At 33.6% G+C, this 21,604-nt stretch overlaps 1 protein-coding gene across 12 annotated transcripts in view; it reads left to right on the top strand.

Annotated features, from left to right (window-relative positions):
- The window catches only part of LOC110097826 (BTB/POZ domain-containing protein FBL11), a 93,288-nt gene that overhangs the window by 47,550 nt on the left and 24,134 nt on the right, over positions 1–21,604 (top strand). For 5 of the 12 annotated variants that reach the window (XR_003700126.1, XM_028693193.1, XM_028693195.1 and 2 more), the window contains exons 8-15: positions 8,563–8,665; positions 9,465–9,613; positions 10,836–11,364; positions 11,694–11,966; positions 12,416–12,561; positions 14,102–14,443; positions 14,537–14,780; positions 14,885–14,940. Coding sequence is in view for 8 of the 12 variants with exons in the window: in XM_028693193.1 (XP_028549026.1) it covers positions 8,563–8,665; positions 9,465–9,613; positions 10,836–11,364; positions 11,694–11,966; positions 12,416–12,561; positions 14,102–14,443; positions 14,537–14,780; positions 14,885–14,940 (1,842 nt within the window). In the remaining 4 variants the exon portion in view is untranslated. Of the gene's footprint in view, positions 1–8,562; positions 8,666–8,905; positions 8,943–9,464; positions 9,614–10,835; positions 11,365–11,693; positions 11,967–12,415; positions 12,562–14,101; positions 14,444–14,536; positions 14,781–14,884; positions 14,941–19,032; positions 19,094–21,604 lie in introns of all 12 variants that reach the window. The other 7 variants (XR_003700128.1, XR_003700127.1, XR_003700129.1 and 4 more) reach the window with 5 other exon arrangements.

The following is a 21,604-nucleotide window of genomic DNA, read 5'->3' as shown; positions in this document are numbered from 1 at the left end:
CAGTCCTATGGTTATGGCTATCAAGATCCGGTCCAGGAACTCTGATAAACTAAGGTGAACAGATGATCGTGATGGAATAGTCCAAGCCACTCTATGATCTACCATTACTAGAATGTAATGAAAATATGGTCATGACATGGACAATCTTAAAGTTTCATACATCATAAATAGCTTATATCCATCAAAATATTCATTAGAGCATAATAATATATAACACAATCAGTCATACCTCAATTGCTGAAATTTGCTTTTGGAATTTAGATTTAAGATTCCCAACTTCCCCATCAAGCATCTCTTCCAACACATCAACCTTCTTAGCCTTCATAGCTTCCAAAAAAGGTGCTCTGATACCAATTTGATAGGAATATGATATCCACACAACAAAAACAACAATAACGATGTGAAAATGTAGTAGAAATAAATGAGAAAGATTTTTATATCGACACAACAAATCAAGATACAAGTTGATCTACTATTCGAGATATACATTGACTCTCCATAAGCACTAGGCGCTGCTAGGAACAACTGTCACACTACGGGTCCGAAAGGTGGTAAACATTGTCAACACGAGATGCGATGAAAGGATAGAAAGACCTATTTTGTATTTACAAAGAGGAACAAGTATATACAAGTGATACAACATGATATATATACATCAGAGTAAATTAAAAAAAGGAAATGAATTAAAAAGTCAATTCATCAATAAAATACAAATAATTAGTACATCCAATTAATAATAGTTCTAATACAAGCCAAAAGGAATATAAAAAGAAAGAAACTGCCCAACCATCAGTCAGAAGCAAAATAAATTTTTATAAAATACAAAATATAAAAAACAGACTATTGCCGATAACTCTGGTCTCGAGGTGACAGTTCATCAAACACATCTGCCAGACCTACTGTAAAAAGAAGCAACGGGTGAGTTTGATAAATCAAACTTAGCAAATAACTCTTATCTATCAAATCATAAATGACAACGAAATGGGGCATGTAGTATGAACAATCAAAAGGTAGAAGTAACAACTTATAGTCACCAAAACATAGCACTAACACATGTCATGTTTCCTACAATAGAATTTTAATATGCTAATGCTATTAATATATATGTCTAACTACTATTATTGTAAATTATTTTAATAGTCATACTTGCAACCACACTAGGTATTCTCATACCTCAAAAGGGCATATTATTTATTTATTATTTCCAATTCATGTCCACTTATATTTCCTTATATTTATACATATATATCTATTTTCAGTTTATCATATACCCATCACCATGAAGGTAAATAACTCAAGGAAATCTAATGATTTCCTGTAGAGTCGTCACTCTAGGGGTCCGTCAACCCCGACTAGCCAAAAACCAATAGAGTTCTACTGATACACACATAATCATACAACATAAGTGCTTGTATGAGTAATCAACAGACATTATGTAAATCAAAATGGCAACTATGATTTGTGTAATTTATATGAATTGCAAGAATGAGATTTATTTTATTTAACAAAACTAAAAATGCATGAATTTAAATTTTCTAATACATGAATTTAACTTGTATGAATGAGAACTAGTGAGCAGTAATTCAAGGTAAGGTTAATTCTATCACCTACTAATTCATTTTACAAAATAGCGAAGATTTACTACATGTGTGATCATGCTGAAAAATTTAATATATAATTGATAATTTAAATAATTATAAAATAACCTAATACAAATAACACATATTACATCCCTAACAAAGAAGGGTAAGTTTATATCAAAATAAATAACAGTTACTTCTAGGTGAGCAACACGAAACTATATGCCAAAACATAATCAACTAATAGTGCTACAAGGGCAACGACTCAAAAATCTTACAAATAAGAATCATGTTGAAAGGCTTCAATGCTTGAAACATAAGGTTCATAGAACTCGAGCTTACTTTATATATATATATATATATATATATATATAGTAATTAAGCCTAAAGGATAATATAGGGTTAGATTAATTTGAACATCAAACATAAATAAGGCTTTTTCCCAAAGCAAGCTAAACTAAACTAATAAAAAAATGATAAATTTGAAATAAAATCCCCACCAATCAAAACTAGTTAAACGATGCAAGAGAAAAATTATTATATAACTTGATAAAAATGAAGAAGAAAATAAAAGAGAGGTGGGAGAGGAGAGGGTGAAAGAGCTTACTATAGAAGGAGAAAAAGAGAAATTATAGAGATACTTGCTGATTCTAGGTTTGGCGGTTGCGAAAGGGAGGGGTTTCGGTGGCTGCGAGAGAGGCAAGGGAAGGTTCAAAATAATGCCCTATCTCCTTTGCCTCCTAAAATGGTGAGAGAGAGAGAGAGAGAGAGAGAGAGAGAGAGAGAGAGAGAGAGAGCACAGGGCGAGAGAATCCAAAGGAGCAGTAGGATCGCTAAATTATTGCGATTGGAGAGAGAGGTTGCGCATATAAAGGAGGCTCATGTCGTTTGATCGTGTGTGACTCGGTTTGTGCGCAAGGAGGCGGTTTGCTAATGCAGTTCACATACACGCAGAAGGAGAGCTCGAATCGTAGCCGGTTCGGTTCAAGTGTTACAACAACTCTAAAGAAAACTACAACCAAACACAATTCACACAATGAAAATAAAACAACCCAATTAACCCTAATATAAACTTTCATAATTTATGCCCAAATCTGAATTCCAATTATCCATCTTTCCCTGAATAAACATTTCTTGATTCCTTCCCAAATTTGAATTCAAGCTAACCCTCTTTTACTAAATAAATCTTTCCTAATTCTTTCCCAAATTTAAATTCAAATGAGCCATCTTTTCCTAAATAAACCTTTTCTAATTCTCTCCCAAATTTGAGTTCAAATTAACCTTCTTTCCTTAAATAAATTTTCCTAATTCTCTCCAATTTTAGTTTTCTGTGGTAAGTAATTAAAGTGGAATTAATCCTCTTTGCTCTTCTTTCTTACCACCCACCTTAGTGGGGCCCACAGGCTCAACCAGTCTATTAGAAAATGTTCCAAGTTTTAGGGTTAGTCACCTTAGGAAAATTATATAAAACTTATAGAGCCTTCAAATAATCTAAATTTGTATGGAAAGTTGCTAAATCCTAATTAGTTTATGGATTTCATACCATAAAAATTTAAGCTCCTTTGAACCTTCAATTCTCAAACCCTAAAATCCACCTATAAATACCCTAGGAAATTCAAAAATAAATAAAACAATGAAGCAAAATAAGAAAAATATAAGCTCAATTGCATTTCATTTATAATTCAATACTTGATAAAGAAAAAATAAAATCCCTCTTTGAGTTTGGCTTAAGCCTATAATTTATTCATTTGAATATTAATAAAAGGTCAAATTAAATAAATCATTAAAAATCAACCAATGGTTTAAATGTATTTAAATTTTCAAAAATTTTATCTTAGATTTTCATTGACCTTAGTTTAATATTTCATAAAATTTTAAAATTATTTGGTAACTCAAATAGCAAACCATAAATATCTTATATATATATAATCCTTATTATTAAATGAATTTGAAAAATTTATAAATAATTTATAAAAATTCATAAAAAATATAAACTCAATTACATTTCATTTTAAAAAAACTTTAGAATAATTATAAAAATAAGATCAATTAAAATTAAAATTTTAAAGGTAAAATTAAACTTCAATCAAACTCAAACCTAAAGAGGAAATAAATACAAGAAATCTTTTAAAATATTAACAATAACAATTCATAATTAAATAAAGTAATCAAATTTAATTGAAATTCATATTCGTTAAATAAATTTTGAAACTTAAATATGACTACTATTCTTAAAAAAGTAAGAATATATATATATATATATATAATGTCATAGTCTTATGTAATTATTTTGTTCCTCTTGGGATAAAGCATTTACATTCATTTGAAGTTTAGGATTTGTTTGTCAATGAATTTGTTGCACCTAGAGTTCATTGATTAATATGTTCTTTAAAATTAAAATAATAATAGTAATAATAATAAAAGTTTAAAATATTTTATCTTAAAATATATAATAAATTCATAATTCAATAACACTTAAAATTTAAATAAAACTCAGCCTATAACAAATTCAAATAAGAAAAAATACAATCTTAAACTTTAATAGGAAACATCCAAACTATACAGTTTAGTACACACTTCGTTTATTTATTAAGACAACCAACTCTAATCTTAGGCTAATAGTATTGTTTTGATTTTATTTGATTTATTTCATGTGCATGTAGTTATTACACATGTCATTGGGTGAGTCATATTGGTAGATGCATGTTGTGTTTGTGGTTGTTCATACTTGTGATTATTAAGTGATGAGTTTGTGATGAGTGGATAGATATTATAGATTAGGACCGTCTTATTTGTTTAATATTAATCTAATTTTCTATAGGTAGTCATGCTTATGCATAGTTATTAAAAGCATGCTAATTATAAATTTAAATGTATATAACTGCTTATAAGTGCTTCAACTGCTTAGTCTATCACATCCCATTTTGACCCTCCTACAGTCAATCTAGAGTATAACAGAGAAGAAGAATCTGGAAAGAACTCGTTACTAACACCTAATCTGAAATACTTCTATCAGAATCAGAGAGTAAGGAGTAGTTTATTCAGAATATCTTAACGTATCATAACATAACAATCTTTATAATGCATAATAGGAAGCTGATGTAATATATCTCAAATAAAATACATATCTCAATTGAAGTATAGAGCATTACTAAAAACTTTTAAAATTTACTTACATCATCAAAAGTGTTTGTATAGCTCTTACTTAGGTCTCTTTGTACACCCAAAAGTGTATGTACATAAAAGAGTAATCAACTGACTTTCCGACAACCCACTGTCTCTTTTCTCTTATCTATAGTACAACCACTGCTAATTAGTCAAGGATCAACAAAATACACAAGCAATGCATAAGAAATAATAATTGACAATTAATTTAAAACACATGCAAATCCTATATCGATCATTAAAAATGCATAATACCACTTTCTGTCTTATTTATTATTCAATATCTTTATACAAGTTATATGATGACTATATGATTTTGCACCATTACGACTTCTAATTCAAGGTTGAAGGTTAGGTTCGAATTTCAGACTTTTAAAATTGAAGCTATTCTCTCACTGAAGATTAGGTCAGAATTTCTAACTTTTAGAATTTTAAGAATGTATAAATATTATAAGAGATTTTAATTAATTAAATTAGTTTTTTTTAGTAATAAAGTACTTTTAGGAATTATTTAATATGTACTAGAAATTTTAGAAAAATACAATTAAAATTAGAAAGATTATTTCGATGCGATAAAACAAACTTTATAAAAAGAGATCTTATACAAATAATATATTAATTGACTAGAGATATTTGGCATTTTTATAGAAATTAAATTAATTTTGATATATAAATCATGGTAGTAAATTTAAAATATCATCCATTAGGTTATGAATTTTCAATAATTTAGAAAGAGAGAGTGGGCATATAATTAAAAATATTTGAGCAATTTATAACTTAAATTTTAACGAATATGTTTTTCATATAGGTGCTAAATTTATCAGCGTGCAAGTTAGAAGAAAGAGTAAGTTATCCCAATACTTAGAATCAAGGTGAGTACTCATATTTTTTAATTACATTAATGATTTTGTCATCTCTTAAATTAATTGCATCGAAGGATAGTAATACCTCTTTATTAAGTCTTTATTGCAAGCTAGATCATGATTTGTTTTTTTCATATCTAATGATTTGTCATGTTGAGTCAAATGAAAATTAATATGTTATGTTTCACATTATCATATAAAGTTAATGAATATTATATCAATGAAATGGCTAGATAACATATGCTTGCATGTGCATGATTGACTGATATAGTACGCCCTCTTATGGTATTAGCTAGAGACATAATATACACATAGACGTAAATGAAAAAGTTTGTGGAAAAGAAAATAAAAAATGAGTACCTTCATTAGTACTTATTTAGATCGTGACTCTTATTATGGTTGTATTATTTAAGAGAAATGATAAAGATATGATATATGTAAAATTAAATTAAATGGAATTACTTTATATTTGAAAATGAGTATGCATATTATTTCAAAGGTTTTGTGTTACTTTAATTTAGAAGCATGATTTACTCTTGACTAATTTTATGACTCACTCTTTTTATTGAAAAATAATTACAGGTATTATTTCAAAATCTTAAAAATGAGTAGAAGAGGAGAAAATATGTATCGTTGGCGATGGTCCCAGAGAAATGTATTTATTGCTTTTTATTTTATAATATTTTGAAATTTTTAGTTGCTCTTTTAGTTTATTGGAGATAGTTTTAGCAAATGAAAATTTAATCAACCATCCGACTGTCTAGTCATATTAGGCCTTCAAGGTCTATGACAATAAATATTCACTGCTAAAATTATAAACTCTTATAATCGGCACTCAATGAAGTTAACCGAAGTATTTAATTTTATACGTTCATATTAGGCCTTTATGGTCTCTTTAAAAAAAATGGTATATTAAAATGAATACCCCTAGTTCTGATATCTATATGATATCTCTAAATAGGAGCTGAACCCGACCCTCTACTTACAAGAAAACATAGTTGAAAATGTTCAACTAATAAAATGACAATACTCATAAAACTCAGATGATGATTGTGTTAAATGCAAATCTTAACTGGAGGGGTCCACACAAATTTTAAAGAAATGCTCTCAAATCTCAAAATTAATTGTTCGGGCTCAAGTTTAAATACAAATTCTAAATCTATTTCTCTTCAAAAATTCAAAATATCTAATCAAAATAAATCACCTAAATACTTAAAATAAAATTCTATCAACCCTCCACAACAGTTTGTCGAAGTGGATAAATTTGAAAATTACTTTAGCACAAAAAGAATGAATGTCTAGTAAAAAATATCACTATAATTCATTATCAAACCATCTTCTACCAGTAAGGACGTGGCACGTGTCCTCCAACCTGTGATTTAGCTACTAAATGACTCCATAGATAAACGGTTATAACCGGGGCCCTCTAACTAGGTATTTTACTACGAAATTGTACCACTAAATTAAGGTCATGACCATAGCCTTTATGTTCATCAACGGCCCTAAATCCTTGAGTAATAAATCAATAGGATAGAATTGATAGGGCATGAAGCATTTTGTTAGCTAAGGTGGATTCAAAATTATCCCCTTATGAAAACATTCATCTTAAGTCTACAAGGTACCCTTCTATGAAGTAACTCATGACTGTCGACGAGGATCCTTCGATCAGGTTGGGTTGACTACCTCCTCTGATTAAGTAAACTAGGGACCATGATAACCTAGGATGATGGAACCATGGGGTCTTGATCAGAATCATCATCATTCCCTCTATCATCTGCTTTAAGTGCATGATGATAAATATTTCAATTTTCAATATATAATTATGCTACTACTATATGCTGGATACTACATATCTTTTCAAAGACTAGCCTTAATCAAAAGTTATCTCTCATTATCAAAAGGGGTAATTAACTATAAAGGCTTGCGCCTATAAAAAATAGAACTTAGATCATGAAGTCCTCACAAAATGAGGGCAAATGCTCTGCGTAGTGTCGTATCTAAAAACCCAATGCGCCTTTTGAAACTTTACCCTGTAACATATACTCGTTAAAAGTCCTCACCGACAAAAAGAAAGTGTTGTGGAGAGGTCGGAGCGCAAATTTTCGTAGCCCATATTTGAAAGAAAATCTCAACATGAGAGATCTATTTTCAAAATCAAATTATCATGTTTCAAAGATAAATGTCTCAAATTACTTTAATGCCATCCCAATGATGGTAGTGTTTGAAAGTAAATATTAATTGGAGGTGTTAATTCTCAAAATTCAAAATTTCAAGCTGTAAATATAAATGCTTTTAAGTAACTTCAATGTTATCTCGATGATAGCCATGTTGAAAGAAAATCTCAATGGGAGAGGTTGATTATCAAAATCAATTTTTCACTTTGCAGATGCAAATATTTTTAAGTGAGTTTATTGTCACTAGTAATGGCCTCTTGAAATCTTAATCGAAGGGGATTACATGACTTTCAAATGCTTCTAAATTCCAAAGTTAATCATTTGGGGTTTCAATTCCATTAAAAATTAAAATTTACTATTTATCAAGTGAAATTAATCTCTCAATAACTTTAGACAATTTATCTATCCTCTATAACTATTTGTCACCGGTGATAAATTTAAGAATACTTTCAACTCATAAAAAGCCAATATTTTGTAGATAATATCATTAAGATTATTTTTAAAATAATCTCTCAATAAGGCTGTCACACTTATCTTCTAACTGATGGTTTTACTCCTATGTTTGAACACTTTAGAACACCATTTTGAACATATCATTTGGCGTGTCATTTTTGCTAAACTTTTTCCAACACTTCTTGGGCGCATGCAGACGTCTAATCCACACACATTAGAAAAAACCTTTCATGTTAACTATGTTGTATACAAAATTAGTATTAGTAATATGGATGGTTACGTATACATAATATCAGGCGTTCTGATTTCATGTCCTATGTCACTCAGATTTTATGCGTCACCATGTCCATGTTTCTGCTTTATAGGAATTGGATGGTGGACTCAACACTTATGTACCGGAAAACTAATAAAATTGTCCTTTGTTCAAGAGGTAAGACTAGGTTTTTATGGTGGAATTAGTTCTTCTTGAACTGATGAAGCTTTACAACAACTAGGTTTTTATAGAACGAGGGTTTTTATAGAATTAGCTTAATTCTAATAACTTTTTCATTATAGAAGATTTAAATTTATACAATAACTTCTTTTCAAAACTTCATTTTTTGTTCTTATAAAGCATATTGTGCAATAATCTTCAATTTTTTTTACTTGATTTTCTTCATTTTTTTCCTAGGTACGGATCTGCCTTTTACCTTTGGATTTTGCTACAGGTATGCTATAGGGATGTGTTAGTTTCTTAGACAAACTAAATTCTTTGTTTAGTCTCACTTTTGTGATACGCTCACGGTTACTCTGATAAGAGATGAATGTCTGCACTACAAGTAGCCCTATGGAGGGGGTGCTTGAAAATGTAAACCAAAATTAATTATCAAGTGTCTTTTTTTTTGTATCCAGAAAATTGTATTGAAGAACTCTCTAGAATATGGAAGAACTTTTCTAGTTAGTTGAACATTTATTATAGAATTCTCTAGATTGTGATTCTAGAATGATCTTTGTACATGAATAGGCCTTTGGCCTTGTCATTTTGATGTAAGAGAGAACAATATAATACAAGTTTCTCTTCCTTTGTCATTCACAAATATTTTCTTCTACTCTTAAAAATATTTTATCTATAACAGGGGGTTCATGTTTGGGGTAGGGATTTGAAAAACTAGGCATTAACAAACAAAGCCTAAGGATTTGCAATCCTTTCTCCATGTTATTTTTCATCTTTTATAAGTATGATTTTGTAGGTACAAGACGTTGCTTCCCCAGCTTTGCAGATGATATTATTCATGCAATTATTTTTGTGATGAATAATCACCGTTCAAGTCTAATAAATACATTTGAAGACAATGATTGCTCCAAAAGTCTACGAATTCGTCTAACCAAATATTCAGAGGTTATTTTCTTAATACCTATCGGATTGCTAGTTAAGGGAATTTGGAGAAATGTTTTCTTTCTTCCAGCTTCAAATACCTTGCAATCACTGCTAGACTAACCAGTTAACTTTTCCGGTTCACCTCAGTTAGTTTTGTTTTACGTGACACAAATCCTTGCAGTGTTTGTTGTTCCTAGAAATATTTAATGCAATATGATAACTAGCAGATGATACTAATTAGCGCATTTTTATAATTATTTGTTTATTACTGGAAGTCAGGGTTTTTGTGCTTCCCATGAAAGGAGTATGCAGTCTTGTCTGTATCGACCAAAGAGGTTTCCTCTTATGATTTAAACCTGTTCATCAAGTTTATACTTGAATCAACTAAACTATTGCTACCATGTCAACTATTATTCTCAGGATGTGCAAGTACTAAGAAAATTTATGATGGGAGCTTCAGTTAGGGGAAATGAAATACCTAGTGCTGGCTTATAAATGATAGCAAAAAAAAGGGATGTCAATAGTTTATTAGTATTTTTTATTGGTTGTTTGAGCTTTCGTGTATTTGGGTGCATAATCTGTGATCTTCAATATTGATATTTTGAAGGCTGAATTCTCTATATTTATCCATCAAACGAGTATCATAAGAAATGAGAGGCCAATTTTCTACCCAAGGTAGTAGTCTTCTTGGAAGTGGCCACTCACTGTTGATTGTCACACTATTCACTCTTGACATCGCCGTTCAACTATGTGCTGTCATGAGGTTGCTGCAATGGGCCGCGTGATTTGTAGTGGCATTGTGGGTTGCGGCGGTGAAGGGCACCATGCATTCCTTAGATGTCCAAGGATAAAGGTATCGTCCTAGTCTTTGTGGGGTAATCTAGACCAGTTTGAGCTGGACCAGGTCTGGTGGAGTTAGATCTGGCCATTGTTTCGATTTTATCCTTTTTCTTTGATCTTCTAAGGCGCTAATTTAGTTTTCCAGGTGTTGACCCTTCATCATGTTCTAATGCCGAGTCATTTGGATATTTTCTTCCCAGGACCACATCAATATGTGACAGTTATATTTTATATTGTATTCATGTATGAGCCTGCAAAGCATTGAATGAAGTGTGTTTTTTTTGAAATTTTCTAGATCTAATGATAGGAGCCGATGCAGCTGAATATGTTTTGTTTGAGTTATCTAACTTTACAGATATAAGCAATCTGAAAGAAATACTAAGAAAATATTACTTATTATCAGAAAATTGTGCTTTGTGGCTGCCCTCATGTTACAATGGACATTCTGTTCCTCGGAATACTTCCAAATGATATTGATTTCACATGTGAACCGGACAGGGGTGATTATTCTTGTATCATCCAGAAGGCTGGCAGCTTCTTGTCTTTTGAATCTGTAGTTGAAGTAGATATTTCTAAATGTCCGAATCTGCGATTTGCTTTAGTAATCCAATGGTTATATTTGGCATTCCCATCATTAAGAATATTGAAGGCATCACACTATTTGGATTTCAAGTATGAAAATCTGTATTCCTTTCTACGTATGTGTCCACATATTGTTGAAGTTGACTTGACAGTTGATATTAGTCCTGTGATCTTTGGAAACGTATCTGTTTTATCTGCAAATGTTGAAGAGCATCAATTTGCAGATGCTATGAGATATAAAATTCTTGAAGAGAAAATAACCTTGTCAAGTATGAGTGAAATCATTTCTGCTAAGCCAGTGCTTGCAAATATCACAAAACTGACTCTTGAAGGTAGAAGTGATACCAATGGTAAGAATAAAAGTAATTTTTATTTATTTTTTATATTAGGCCAAAAATACATTTTTGGTCTTTTCTAGAAGTTGTTTATCATTTCTGTACTGTATTAATGTTGCATGTGTTTTTAACTAATTCTTGATTTTTTGTTACTTATCTCTTTTATTCTCTATCTGCACTTTCATTTATATAAACATCCATTTTAAGCTTATTCAGTTTTTAAAGTTTAGATGGTAGTTGCTGGGTGCCTTTTTTGTTTTGCTTTGTTATTTTTGTACATTGTTATGTGCAAATACTAAAATGTACGCTAAATCCAAATTTTGCTTCATTTTGTTCTTTTTCAGATCTAGAGCTATTAAAAATATCTTCTCTGTTGCTTTCTTTGTCTTTTCTAAATATCAAAGGATGCACACTGGTAACCGACATGGGGATATCCAAGCTTTTAATGAAGTGTCCGCGCCTTCAGTCCTTGATATCCTCATACACTGCATTTGGGAGAAATTCAATTAAAATACTTTGTTTAGAAAAAAAATTTCGCAATGGTTCTGACGGGACACCTGGGAACTCATCTGCAATGGCATCTAGGCTTCAAGAACTGCAAATTGATGGCTGTAAGGGTAAGCTATGCTTATTTGTACCGTCCTAGATGGACTCTGAACTTTTTATAGGAAGCATCATTGGTTGAATTTAAAATAACTAGTCATTTAGCCTATGCAATGTTTGAGCTGCTTGAAGTGCGTTTATTCTTCTGCTAATGGGTCTTTACATTAATTATATCACGTAGCTAGGATTTGTTATTTATGCCCTTGTGATTAAGCACTCTGGTTGCCTCCATGAAGGTTGAATTTCTATTCCAATCCTATGCCTTTTAAAATTATACTGACACTTGTAAAATTGGAGTGCCCCAGTATTAAATACTAGGTTAGGATTGTTAGTGCTAGTATCAGTTACACGATAGGCTAGATATTATGAGCAACGAATAGTTTGTTCTTCTATTTTGTACCTCAATTAGCCTGCTCTGGCATGATACTTCTACTCTTTTAACCAAGTGATCTTTTCGACACAGATGTTGATAACAATTCTCTGTTACATCTTATGAGCAAGATATCTATCATGAGAGTTCTAAGTTTAAGGGAAACTTCGCTTGATGATGATGCTCTCTATAAGCTTGCAAGCTGTTCCTTGGAGAAACTTGATATTTCTGATACACTGGTAAAATTCACTGACTTATTTAAAATTTCCATTAAGTTTGCTTCTTCATTCTGAAGTTTTGATGTGCACTTCAATTTAGAATTGTAGCTTTCCCAATTGCATGACGATTGGTTTTTTTTATTCTGCCTTCATTTGATATATAGGATTTGAAACCTTCTATCACTAGAGCATCATCAATAAGAATGCTCATATCAGATGCGTAAGTATATCATGGATAATGATCATCAATGTCTTTGTGAATAGGAGGAAGATGAACAACTTCAAGAATAGGAGGGTCAACAATCTTGATAATGTTTACAAATAATGTAAATATCTTATTTGTAGGGCTAGGGGGGTAGGCACAGCATACTTAGAATTTGAAGGGAAGTCTTTGGTTCCAAATTTTAAGTGCAAATTGAACTGGTGAAGGAGCGTTAACCATTTTGGGATAAGTGTTGATTCCGTATAGGTTGTTAGACCTATGCAATTGTCCCAAGACTAACCAAGAGGGGGAGTGAATTGGTGAATATTGAGATAAAACTTTTCACTCTAGAAAACTCTCATGCAGCACTGGTGAATATTGCTACAGTATCAATTCAAGAAATAAAAATGGCAACAGGATTCACAATTGGCCGGCAAATATCCAACTCAAGCATGGATTTAGGTAAATCAAAAGAACCCTAATTATGAAACAGAAGAAATAGAGGGGATATTACCAACCGACAAACCCTCAACAGAGATAGAAAGCCCTAACTCCATCGTTGAATCTCAAGTGAAATTTAGAGTATGAGAACACCCCTAGGGAACCAAGGCAGAGGATGCAATACCTAACCAACTCAAAGACCACAATTTATATTAACTACGCAATTAATTTGTGTCCATGCATCGACCACCAAAATAACTAACCTAGTAGATGGGACATTCAAGAATGATTCCTTAGTTCTTGGTGGGCCTTGAATTAGTCAATAATATCATGGCCACAAAAACTTGTAAGATTGCAATAAAAGGGCAATATTTCAAATTTCAATTTTATAAATAAGCATATAAAAAAAGTGTCAATCCATACCTCCTGAGTTGAAGGGGTAAACATGTCCAGCTCATCAAGAACGCAAGCGATAGATGATAGCATCATCCACACGTAATGGTGTTGACCTTGATAACCGCTCCAAGGAGGACACAACCATATATGGCAAAATAACGAGCAAAATATGAGATGTTGTGCAAATGTTGTGTTACGCCCCACGCTAGGAGCTCTATTTGACACATGCAAGTTTTTGAATATGAACAAAATTCAACTGTTTTGCATTTCCCATTTGTTGGTACATTCCTCATGAAGTTGCTGAGAACTAAATAAGTTATGAAATTTGTGTACTATTACCTGATCATTAATTTAGTTAAGAATTATTGTTTTTTTTTTCTTACATGTTTACTGCATTTGACATTATTATATTATGCATTAATCTATGTTTTTTTCTTAATATTTCTAATTTCTTTTTTTCAGTTCTATGGTAGCATTTTAATTTTAAAAAATAAAAAAATAATAATTTTGTCAATGAATTAGGTTTCTATGCAATCTTTAAACTATGTCATAAAAAGAAATCCTGAGATGAGATCTTTGAGAGGAACTGGTTGTTCGAAACTGCATCATGGTGGTGATCAGAATCTAGCATATACTCATAGAACGGAGTTTCAAGATTTTCTCGATGAGTTAGGTAAAAGGTGTATGCTGGAAGAACTGGCCCTTGGATGGGGGTTCTCCTCAATAGGTTTGGAGAGGCTACAACCTGCTTTTCGTAATTTAAGGATTTTATATGTTGGTCTTGGTGCAGAAATGGATCACCATTTATTATGTCTTGTTCCGAAGATCTGTCCACTTCTGGAGTCACTGGTTCTACGTTTTCAGGTTAGTTATGAATAAAAATTCAGCTGGTGCGTATGTTGCTTTGAGAACTGGAAGAACTGCCCCAATTCTGTTTATTTCTTACATGCTTATCAGGTGATTTATGATGATATCGTCAGAAGCATTTTAGAATCTCTCAAACATCTGCAAATGTTGTGGCTTTGCTGCTGTCTTGGTTATTTTACGTCACTAAGCTTTCAGATCCCAATGCTAAATTTGACATCGTTGAAGCTAGATTGGGTGACCCCATGGATGACAAATAATGATTTGATTTTATTAACTCAGAACTGCTCTAATGTTCTTGAACTTTCGCTATCAGGTTGTAAACTTCTCGACTCAGGTAATATATTTAAGCAGATTCAAATAATGTGATTTTCTTTTAAAGTTCTTAATATCCGTTTCATAGCTTTTTAGTAAATTTACAAATGTGTTACTGCCATGTAGGCTCACAGGAAATCATTGCATCTGGATGGCCTGGTCTGAAATATGTCCATTTAGAGGTTGGTAATATGCGATTTAAATCGACTTAAGAGAAGCTTATACTAATCATCATGAGGGGGCATTTCCGTTCCTTGAACTGCTGATTATATATTTGAATATAAATTCTCTGCTGCCAATGTATCAAAGCCAGATCAACATCCAATCCTAAATTACTCAACTAAAATAATCCTTCAATCCATTAAGCTTAACCATCCGCTTAATGAGGTATCTGAGAGCTGTGATGTTCAAGTACGTATTGTTTGCTTAGGAATAGCATCTTGTTACAACACTTGTATATCAACTCTAGCGAGGTGTTGGCAGAGAATAACCCAAACACTTCAAACAGCACAAAACAACAAACTCTCGTTTCAGTCTCATTTACCTCTTCAAGGTAATGGTGTGATTGGAAACACTTGAATATCTCAAGTAATTCCTAACAATCTTTAGAAAACAGCGAAAATCCTCCACAAAAATCTGCACAAAACCACGAAAAACAGTAGATAATTTGTATTATTTGATGAAAGGGAAACGGACAATAGCAAGATATAATTGATCCTCTATTCGAGAATAGGATCGATCTCTCCCAAATCTCTAAATTCCGCTAGAGCCCAAAAGAATATCTTAATCTAAAAGATCTTAAATTTCAGCCAAATTCAAGGTGCCCTAGCCCTAGAAAAACCAACTATTTAATGCATACAATCAAAAGCAAATCCCTAAACAGTCCCTACATTAAAATTTCCCTCCTAATTCTCTTAAAAAACCTTCCTAAACAACTCCATGGGATCCGGCGGATTGTGCAGGGCATACAGGAGGTGGATATTTCCGCCCTTATTCGCCTGGGTCGGTCCGTGTGGACCAACTGGACTGGTCTAACAATACTCCCCTCTCAACGATCCAGCTTATCTGCAAGATGGAAAGACAACACCCTCCTCCATTACTTCTACATCACAAACGGTAAGTACCTGAAGAGTTTGGTCCATACACATGTGCCCTGGCTTATACCTCTCATCACATCTAAAACAGAGTCCCTTCGCCCTCTTCTCTTATAATTCCGTCTCTGCAAACTTCTTGAAGTTGTCCATAGGTCTTCCTCCTGCAGTCTTTTCCTTCGAAGTCCCCCGAAGAGTATCTGGTGTTGGTTCCTTGGATTTCAATAAGGTGTTGGTCATTCTGCACGGGCCTTCTGAGCTGCTGCCTCATGTCTCTCTCTCCAGGTGCCTCTAATCTTTTACCAATTGATCTAGCTCCATATCCTCTCTCAAGTCACGAGGCCTCATTACTCTAACCGATGGCCGGATCTCTGGTGTCAATCCCTTCATGAAGTTCCCCTCTAGCACTATCTCAGAAAGGCGGTCCAATTGGCTAGCAAGGTACTCAAACCTCTCTCGATACTCTGTTACTGAACAATCCTGCGTCAAGGAGAAAAACTGCTCATAGAAGTATCCTCCCCTGTCGGTTCGGAAACATTCTATCAAACAATCCTTGAACTCTCTCTAACTCCGTATGGGTCGTCTCATCTCCCTCCATTGATACCAAGTCAAAGCTTTCCCTTCCAAACATAGGCCTGCTTCCGTCAGTCTCTCCTCTTCTGTCAAACCATTGATGGAAAAACATCTTTCAACCTTGTAGATCAATTTGTGCGCATCCTCCCCCTCAAAGATTGGCATCTTCAGTTTCCTCACCCTCTGGCCACACCCGTTTCCCCTAAATCCTCCATAACCTCCCATTCCTCGATGAGGAGGTGCTCCCCAATTGTTATGATCTTCCCTCCGGCAATCATACTCAAACCCTTCATCAAAATTCCCTCTTCTTCTTTCAAAGTCAGCACCCCGGCGATCTAAATCATCCCCTCTCTTTTCAAATTTAGTACCCCATCTTGCATAGCCAATGCTTATCTCCTCTCTAGCAAGTGGTTCTAGAGGAGACATTCTATCTTCTCCCTCCATAATCTCCACTTCTGGATTTTTCCTTCCCCTAAATATGTTAGGGTTCTCATCTCTTCCATGGCTACCGATAACTTCCTTTGCTTCCGATGTCACCAGTTTGATTTTGGCTTCAAGCAATGTCTTCTATATGTCTTCCACCACAACGAACATTTCCTCCATCCTTTCATTAACAGATGCAATCTGATTTTGAAAATCAACAATCTTCTCCTCAAAATTTGCTTTGCCCAAGTTCTCCCTCAAAAAATTTCACTTTTCTTCCGGCCATTGGTTCCCCTTCAATCGACATGCTCTGATACCAATTTGATAGGAAACACTTGAAGATCTCAAGTAATTCCTATCAATCTTTAGAAAACTGCAAAAATCCTCCACAAATATCCAAACAATACCACAAAAACCAATAAATAATTTGTATTATTTGATGAAAGGGAAGTGGAAAATAGAAAGATATAATTGATCCTCTATTCGAGAGGAGGGTCGATCTCTCCCAAATCTCTAGATGCCGCTAGAGCCCAAAAGAAAATCTAAATCTAAGATATCTCAAATTTCAGCCAAATTCAAGATGCCATAACCCTAAGAAAATGACTATTTAATGCATACAAATCAAAAGGAAATCCCTAATTAGTCCCTACATTCAAATTTCCCTCCTAATTCTCTCAAAAAATCTTCCTAAACAACTCCATGGGATCTGGCGTATTGCGCGGGGAGTATAGGATGCGGAGATTTTCGCCCTTATTTACCTAGGCCGGTCCTGTGTGGACCAGCTGAACCGATCTAATGGAATGGTCTAACATGGTGCTACGGCCGATGTCCGTCGGACACTTGCTTTGTCGAGGTATATCCCTCAAACTTAAAACCCTGAGGTCTCCATGCCAATGGATGTGTTTGATGCTCCCTGAGCCCTAAGGTCCCTAGAAACCTCACATTATATTTTCTAAACCCAAAAAAACACCCACGCCCTCTTTGCAAATTCGTGGAAATCCGATAATTTTCATTTAATTCTTCTCATGTGAGAACTTAAAGAGGATGTCGGTGCATGTTGACTAGTTGGACTAGTGTCCAATAACCTCCAAATGCATGTATTTTTCCTCATATTATGCCCAATCCATTGCCTACGATCATGTCCTGGGGTAGATGCTATCATTTGATCTCAACTTGAATGATGACACAAAGGCTTTTGACCGCCAGTAGATACATGCACTTCCTACCCAATGCTCATGTCATGAAAAAATTGACATGGAATGTAGGAACTTTCATTTGATAGGATGTGTGGATTTTGTATTAGGGCTTGTAAGCATCCAAATGATGTATTTAAATAATTTGAAATTTTTGAAATTGTGGGCTCCGAAAATTTGGCTCCAGCCTCCGCCCTCTTTGCTTTTTATTCTTCGGGGGAGTTTTAACGGATTAAGTTTCAGGATAAATTTTGGAAGGCAGATGGGTTTGTAGATAAGACACTACCAACACTCATATAACCCTCGTACACACTCACATTCACCCCCCCCCCTCTCCTCTCGGCTCTCTCCCCTTCTCTCGCATGGAACCACCGGCCAAGCCTCCACCACCCACGGTAATGTCCCTCCTTCATATTCTCTTCTTCTTCTTCTCTCTACTTCTTTCTTCCTCTTCCATTTTCCTCCATTTCTTCTTATCTTCTTCCTTTTCTCTTTTCTTCTTCTTCTTCTTCCTCCATCTTTCCAAACCTATCTAAAATCCTAATCCTAAAAAATTTATTTCTCTCTACATTCCTCAAACCATCAACATGCCTTCATAAAAAATCTTGCCTTACACCTATACATCCCCCACCAAAAAAGCTCCATCTCAATCCCCTCTCACTAGGCCTAGAGAGAGAAAATTCTCTCTAGAAAGATAAATTCCATGATTTTTTTTCAAACACTCCATTCAACACCTCATATATCTCCTCTCACCCTCATTTTCTCCTTGCCCTGCTCCTAGAGGAAGAAATAATTTTTCTCTCTATTAAATTGGGGAGAGATATGCATTCCTATACCATTTGCATCAAAACCCCCTTTTCCCTTTTTTTCCTCTAGAAAGAGAGCTTGCACTCTCTTTCTCTCTATAGCCCTCATTTAAAATATATATATATATATATATATATCTAACTAAATAATATAAATGACAACATAAAAAAATTATTTTGCATTGCAGGCCTTGTGCAACGACATCACCATCATCTCGCTGTCGCCGCCTCAATTGCCGCACAGCTTAGGTATAACCTCTATACTAGCTATTTTATAATTTTTTTTTTAAATGATATAAGTACCCATGAATGCTTTTTGTTGTAAGTGGAGAAATTTGTAGATGTGAAATTAAGTACCATTGACTACTTTTCTTTGCATGTGGTGAAATTTTTCTTAGCATACGAAAAAATTTATTTGCATAAAATTAAGTACCCGTGATCACCTTTCTTGGCAGACGGGGAAATGCTATGCTTTATAAACAAGTATTTGAAGACCTTTGACTGCCTTTCTTGGCAGACAAAGAAATTTTGACCGCGGTGTCACCTGGCATTTACCGTGACTGCCTCTCCTGGCAGGCGGGAAGGCTTAGTATCCCGATACAACCCCCTATGGGGAAGGCGTTAGGGCACTGTCGAAATTTACAATAAAACTCATGACTTAAAAAAACTTAAAGAAATTAAACTCTATCCAAACTCCTAAATCAACAAAATATAAAATGCACTACATCCTAGGTTCTAAACATTGGAAAGCAAATTTGAACTAAGATCAAAACTTAACAAAATAAAACTTATGGGAAAAATAGTTGCTCACCAACTAACAAAATAAAAGCTCTCTCTTAACTTCTAGCTAGTGTACACTCGAATCTCTTAGCAATATAAGCTCTCTAAGCTGAATTGCAAAGGAATGAATGAAGGCCGGGTTCCCTATTTTTGACTCAGAAAATTGATACCTTACAAGACCTGTTAAGCCAAATTTCAAATACAAAATGATACGGGGAGGAGTTATAGGTGTACAAGTGCCTTAGGTATTATGCACGCCAGCTATTAAAGGAAACTCGTATACCCTGTGAATGTGTCATACATCCCATGAACATGTCTTCGAAAAGAAACAAAATAGCATATTGTTACGTTTCATGGGTTGACAACCCTTCACTAAAGTATGCACGACGCACCAAAATCACTGAAAGAGGGTGTCACATATGAGTCCCCTATTGTATAATGCACATGTGCCAAATACATATAAATGTGTTATACGTATACATCAAGTGGCATGTATGCTTTTTGTCAATCATACGAGCACACTAAATAACATGCACACATACTGTTGATCATGCAATCCACTTTATATATGCATCAATGATCATGCCATTATGTAAATGCATCAAAATTCATGCTGGTGTGTAACATCTATACACTAAGTAAAATGTGCGAGTGCACTGCACGAGTGCCTTATATGAATACAAATATATTTTACACACATAATTACCACCATATAAATACATATGCAAATACACAAGTATGTATACAAACATACAGATGCATATGCAAGCACGCAAATATTCAAATACACATACAAATGTGTATAAGAACATACATATATGTCATACACACTAGGGCTATCAAAAGCGGGTTTCGGGTCGGGTTCGGGTCAAACCTGAAGCTGACCCGACACTATCTGGGTCAACCCGAACCCGCCTCGTTTTTATAAACGGGTCATTTAACTGGATCTAAACCCGACCCGCTTCAAGTCCGGGTCAACCCGACATGACCTGTTTGACCCAAAATTCATTAAAATCCTATTTTTAATGAAACAAATAGTGAAAAAACTAACAAATGTAAAATATAAGCAGTTTACAGCACTAACCGCATGTTTAATTATGAATAAATTGAAAAATTAGTTACGAATTTGTTGCAATAGTACATATCAAATTAGTAATTGCTCATTTACAAACCAATTGCTAATTAGTAATTAGCTAATTAACTCAATTACAACTTACAAGTCACTTACAAATTATTTACAAACCAATTGCTTATTTGGACATTTACAAATCAATTAATGAATTACAAAAGAATATACAACAAATCTGAATATGGAAATTATGAAGTATGAATTTCACTTTGATAATTTGCTCAAATGCTCGAGCATCTGTCTTCAAGCACGACATAGTTTAGCTGCAAAAAAACTAGTTAAATAAATGTAAAACATAAATTATTAAAGACGTTGCTCAGATAAAACTAGTTTAATAAATATTAGCATATTACCATCCAAAAGTGAATTTATATCTTGGATCAAGAATAATTACTATGGCAAGATTGACATTAAAATCCGACCAATATTTTTCAAATTTCACAATCATCCTTAAAGACATTTGCTTTATATAATCCTGACCATCTGACAATTTGTGTTTCAATGTTATATAAGCTTCCAAAATGCATGGAAAATACATATTTGTTGTTGGGTACTTCGTGGCAGTTAAAACACGTTATATCATAGAAAGGCCTCAAGAAAGTAGAAATACTCTATACTCTCTCCCATTATGAACTTGTCGGACAAGATTTGTAGTTGGAGTCACCCAACTCTAGGCGTTGAAAGGCCATTCCATAATACATAGCACTATCTAACAATATAAAAGTAGAGTTCCACCTTATTGATACATCTTGTCTTAAGACCCTTTTATATTCCAAACAACTCTGTCCAACACAATCAAAAAAATTTTGTTTCCTTTCCTGAGATCCTTTCACATATTTTATGCTCTCGTT

This window comes from Dendrobium catenatum, unplaced genomic scaffold, assembly GCF_001605985.2.
Source record: "Dendrobium catenatum unplaced genomic scaffold, ASM160598v2 fragScaff_scaffold_231, whole genome shotgun sequence".
In the NCBI taxonomy this organism is placed as follows: Eukaryota; Viridiplantae; Streptophyta; class Magnoliopsida; order Asparagales; family Orchidaceae; genus Dendrobium; species Dendrobium catenatum.
This window is presented reverse-complemented; position numbering and strand designations above follow the sequence as displayed.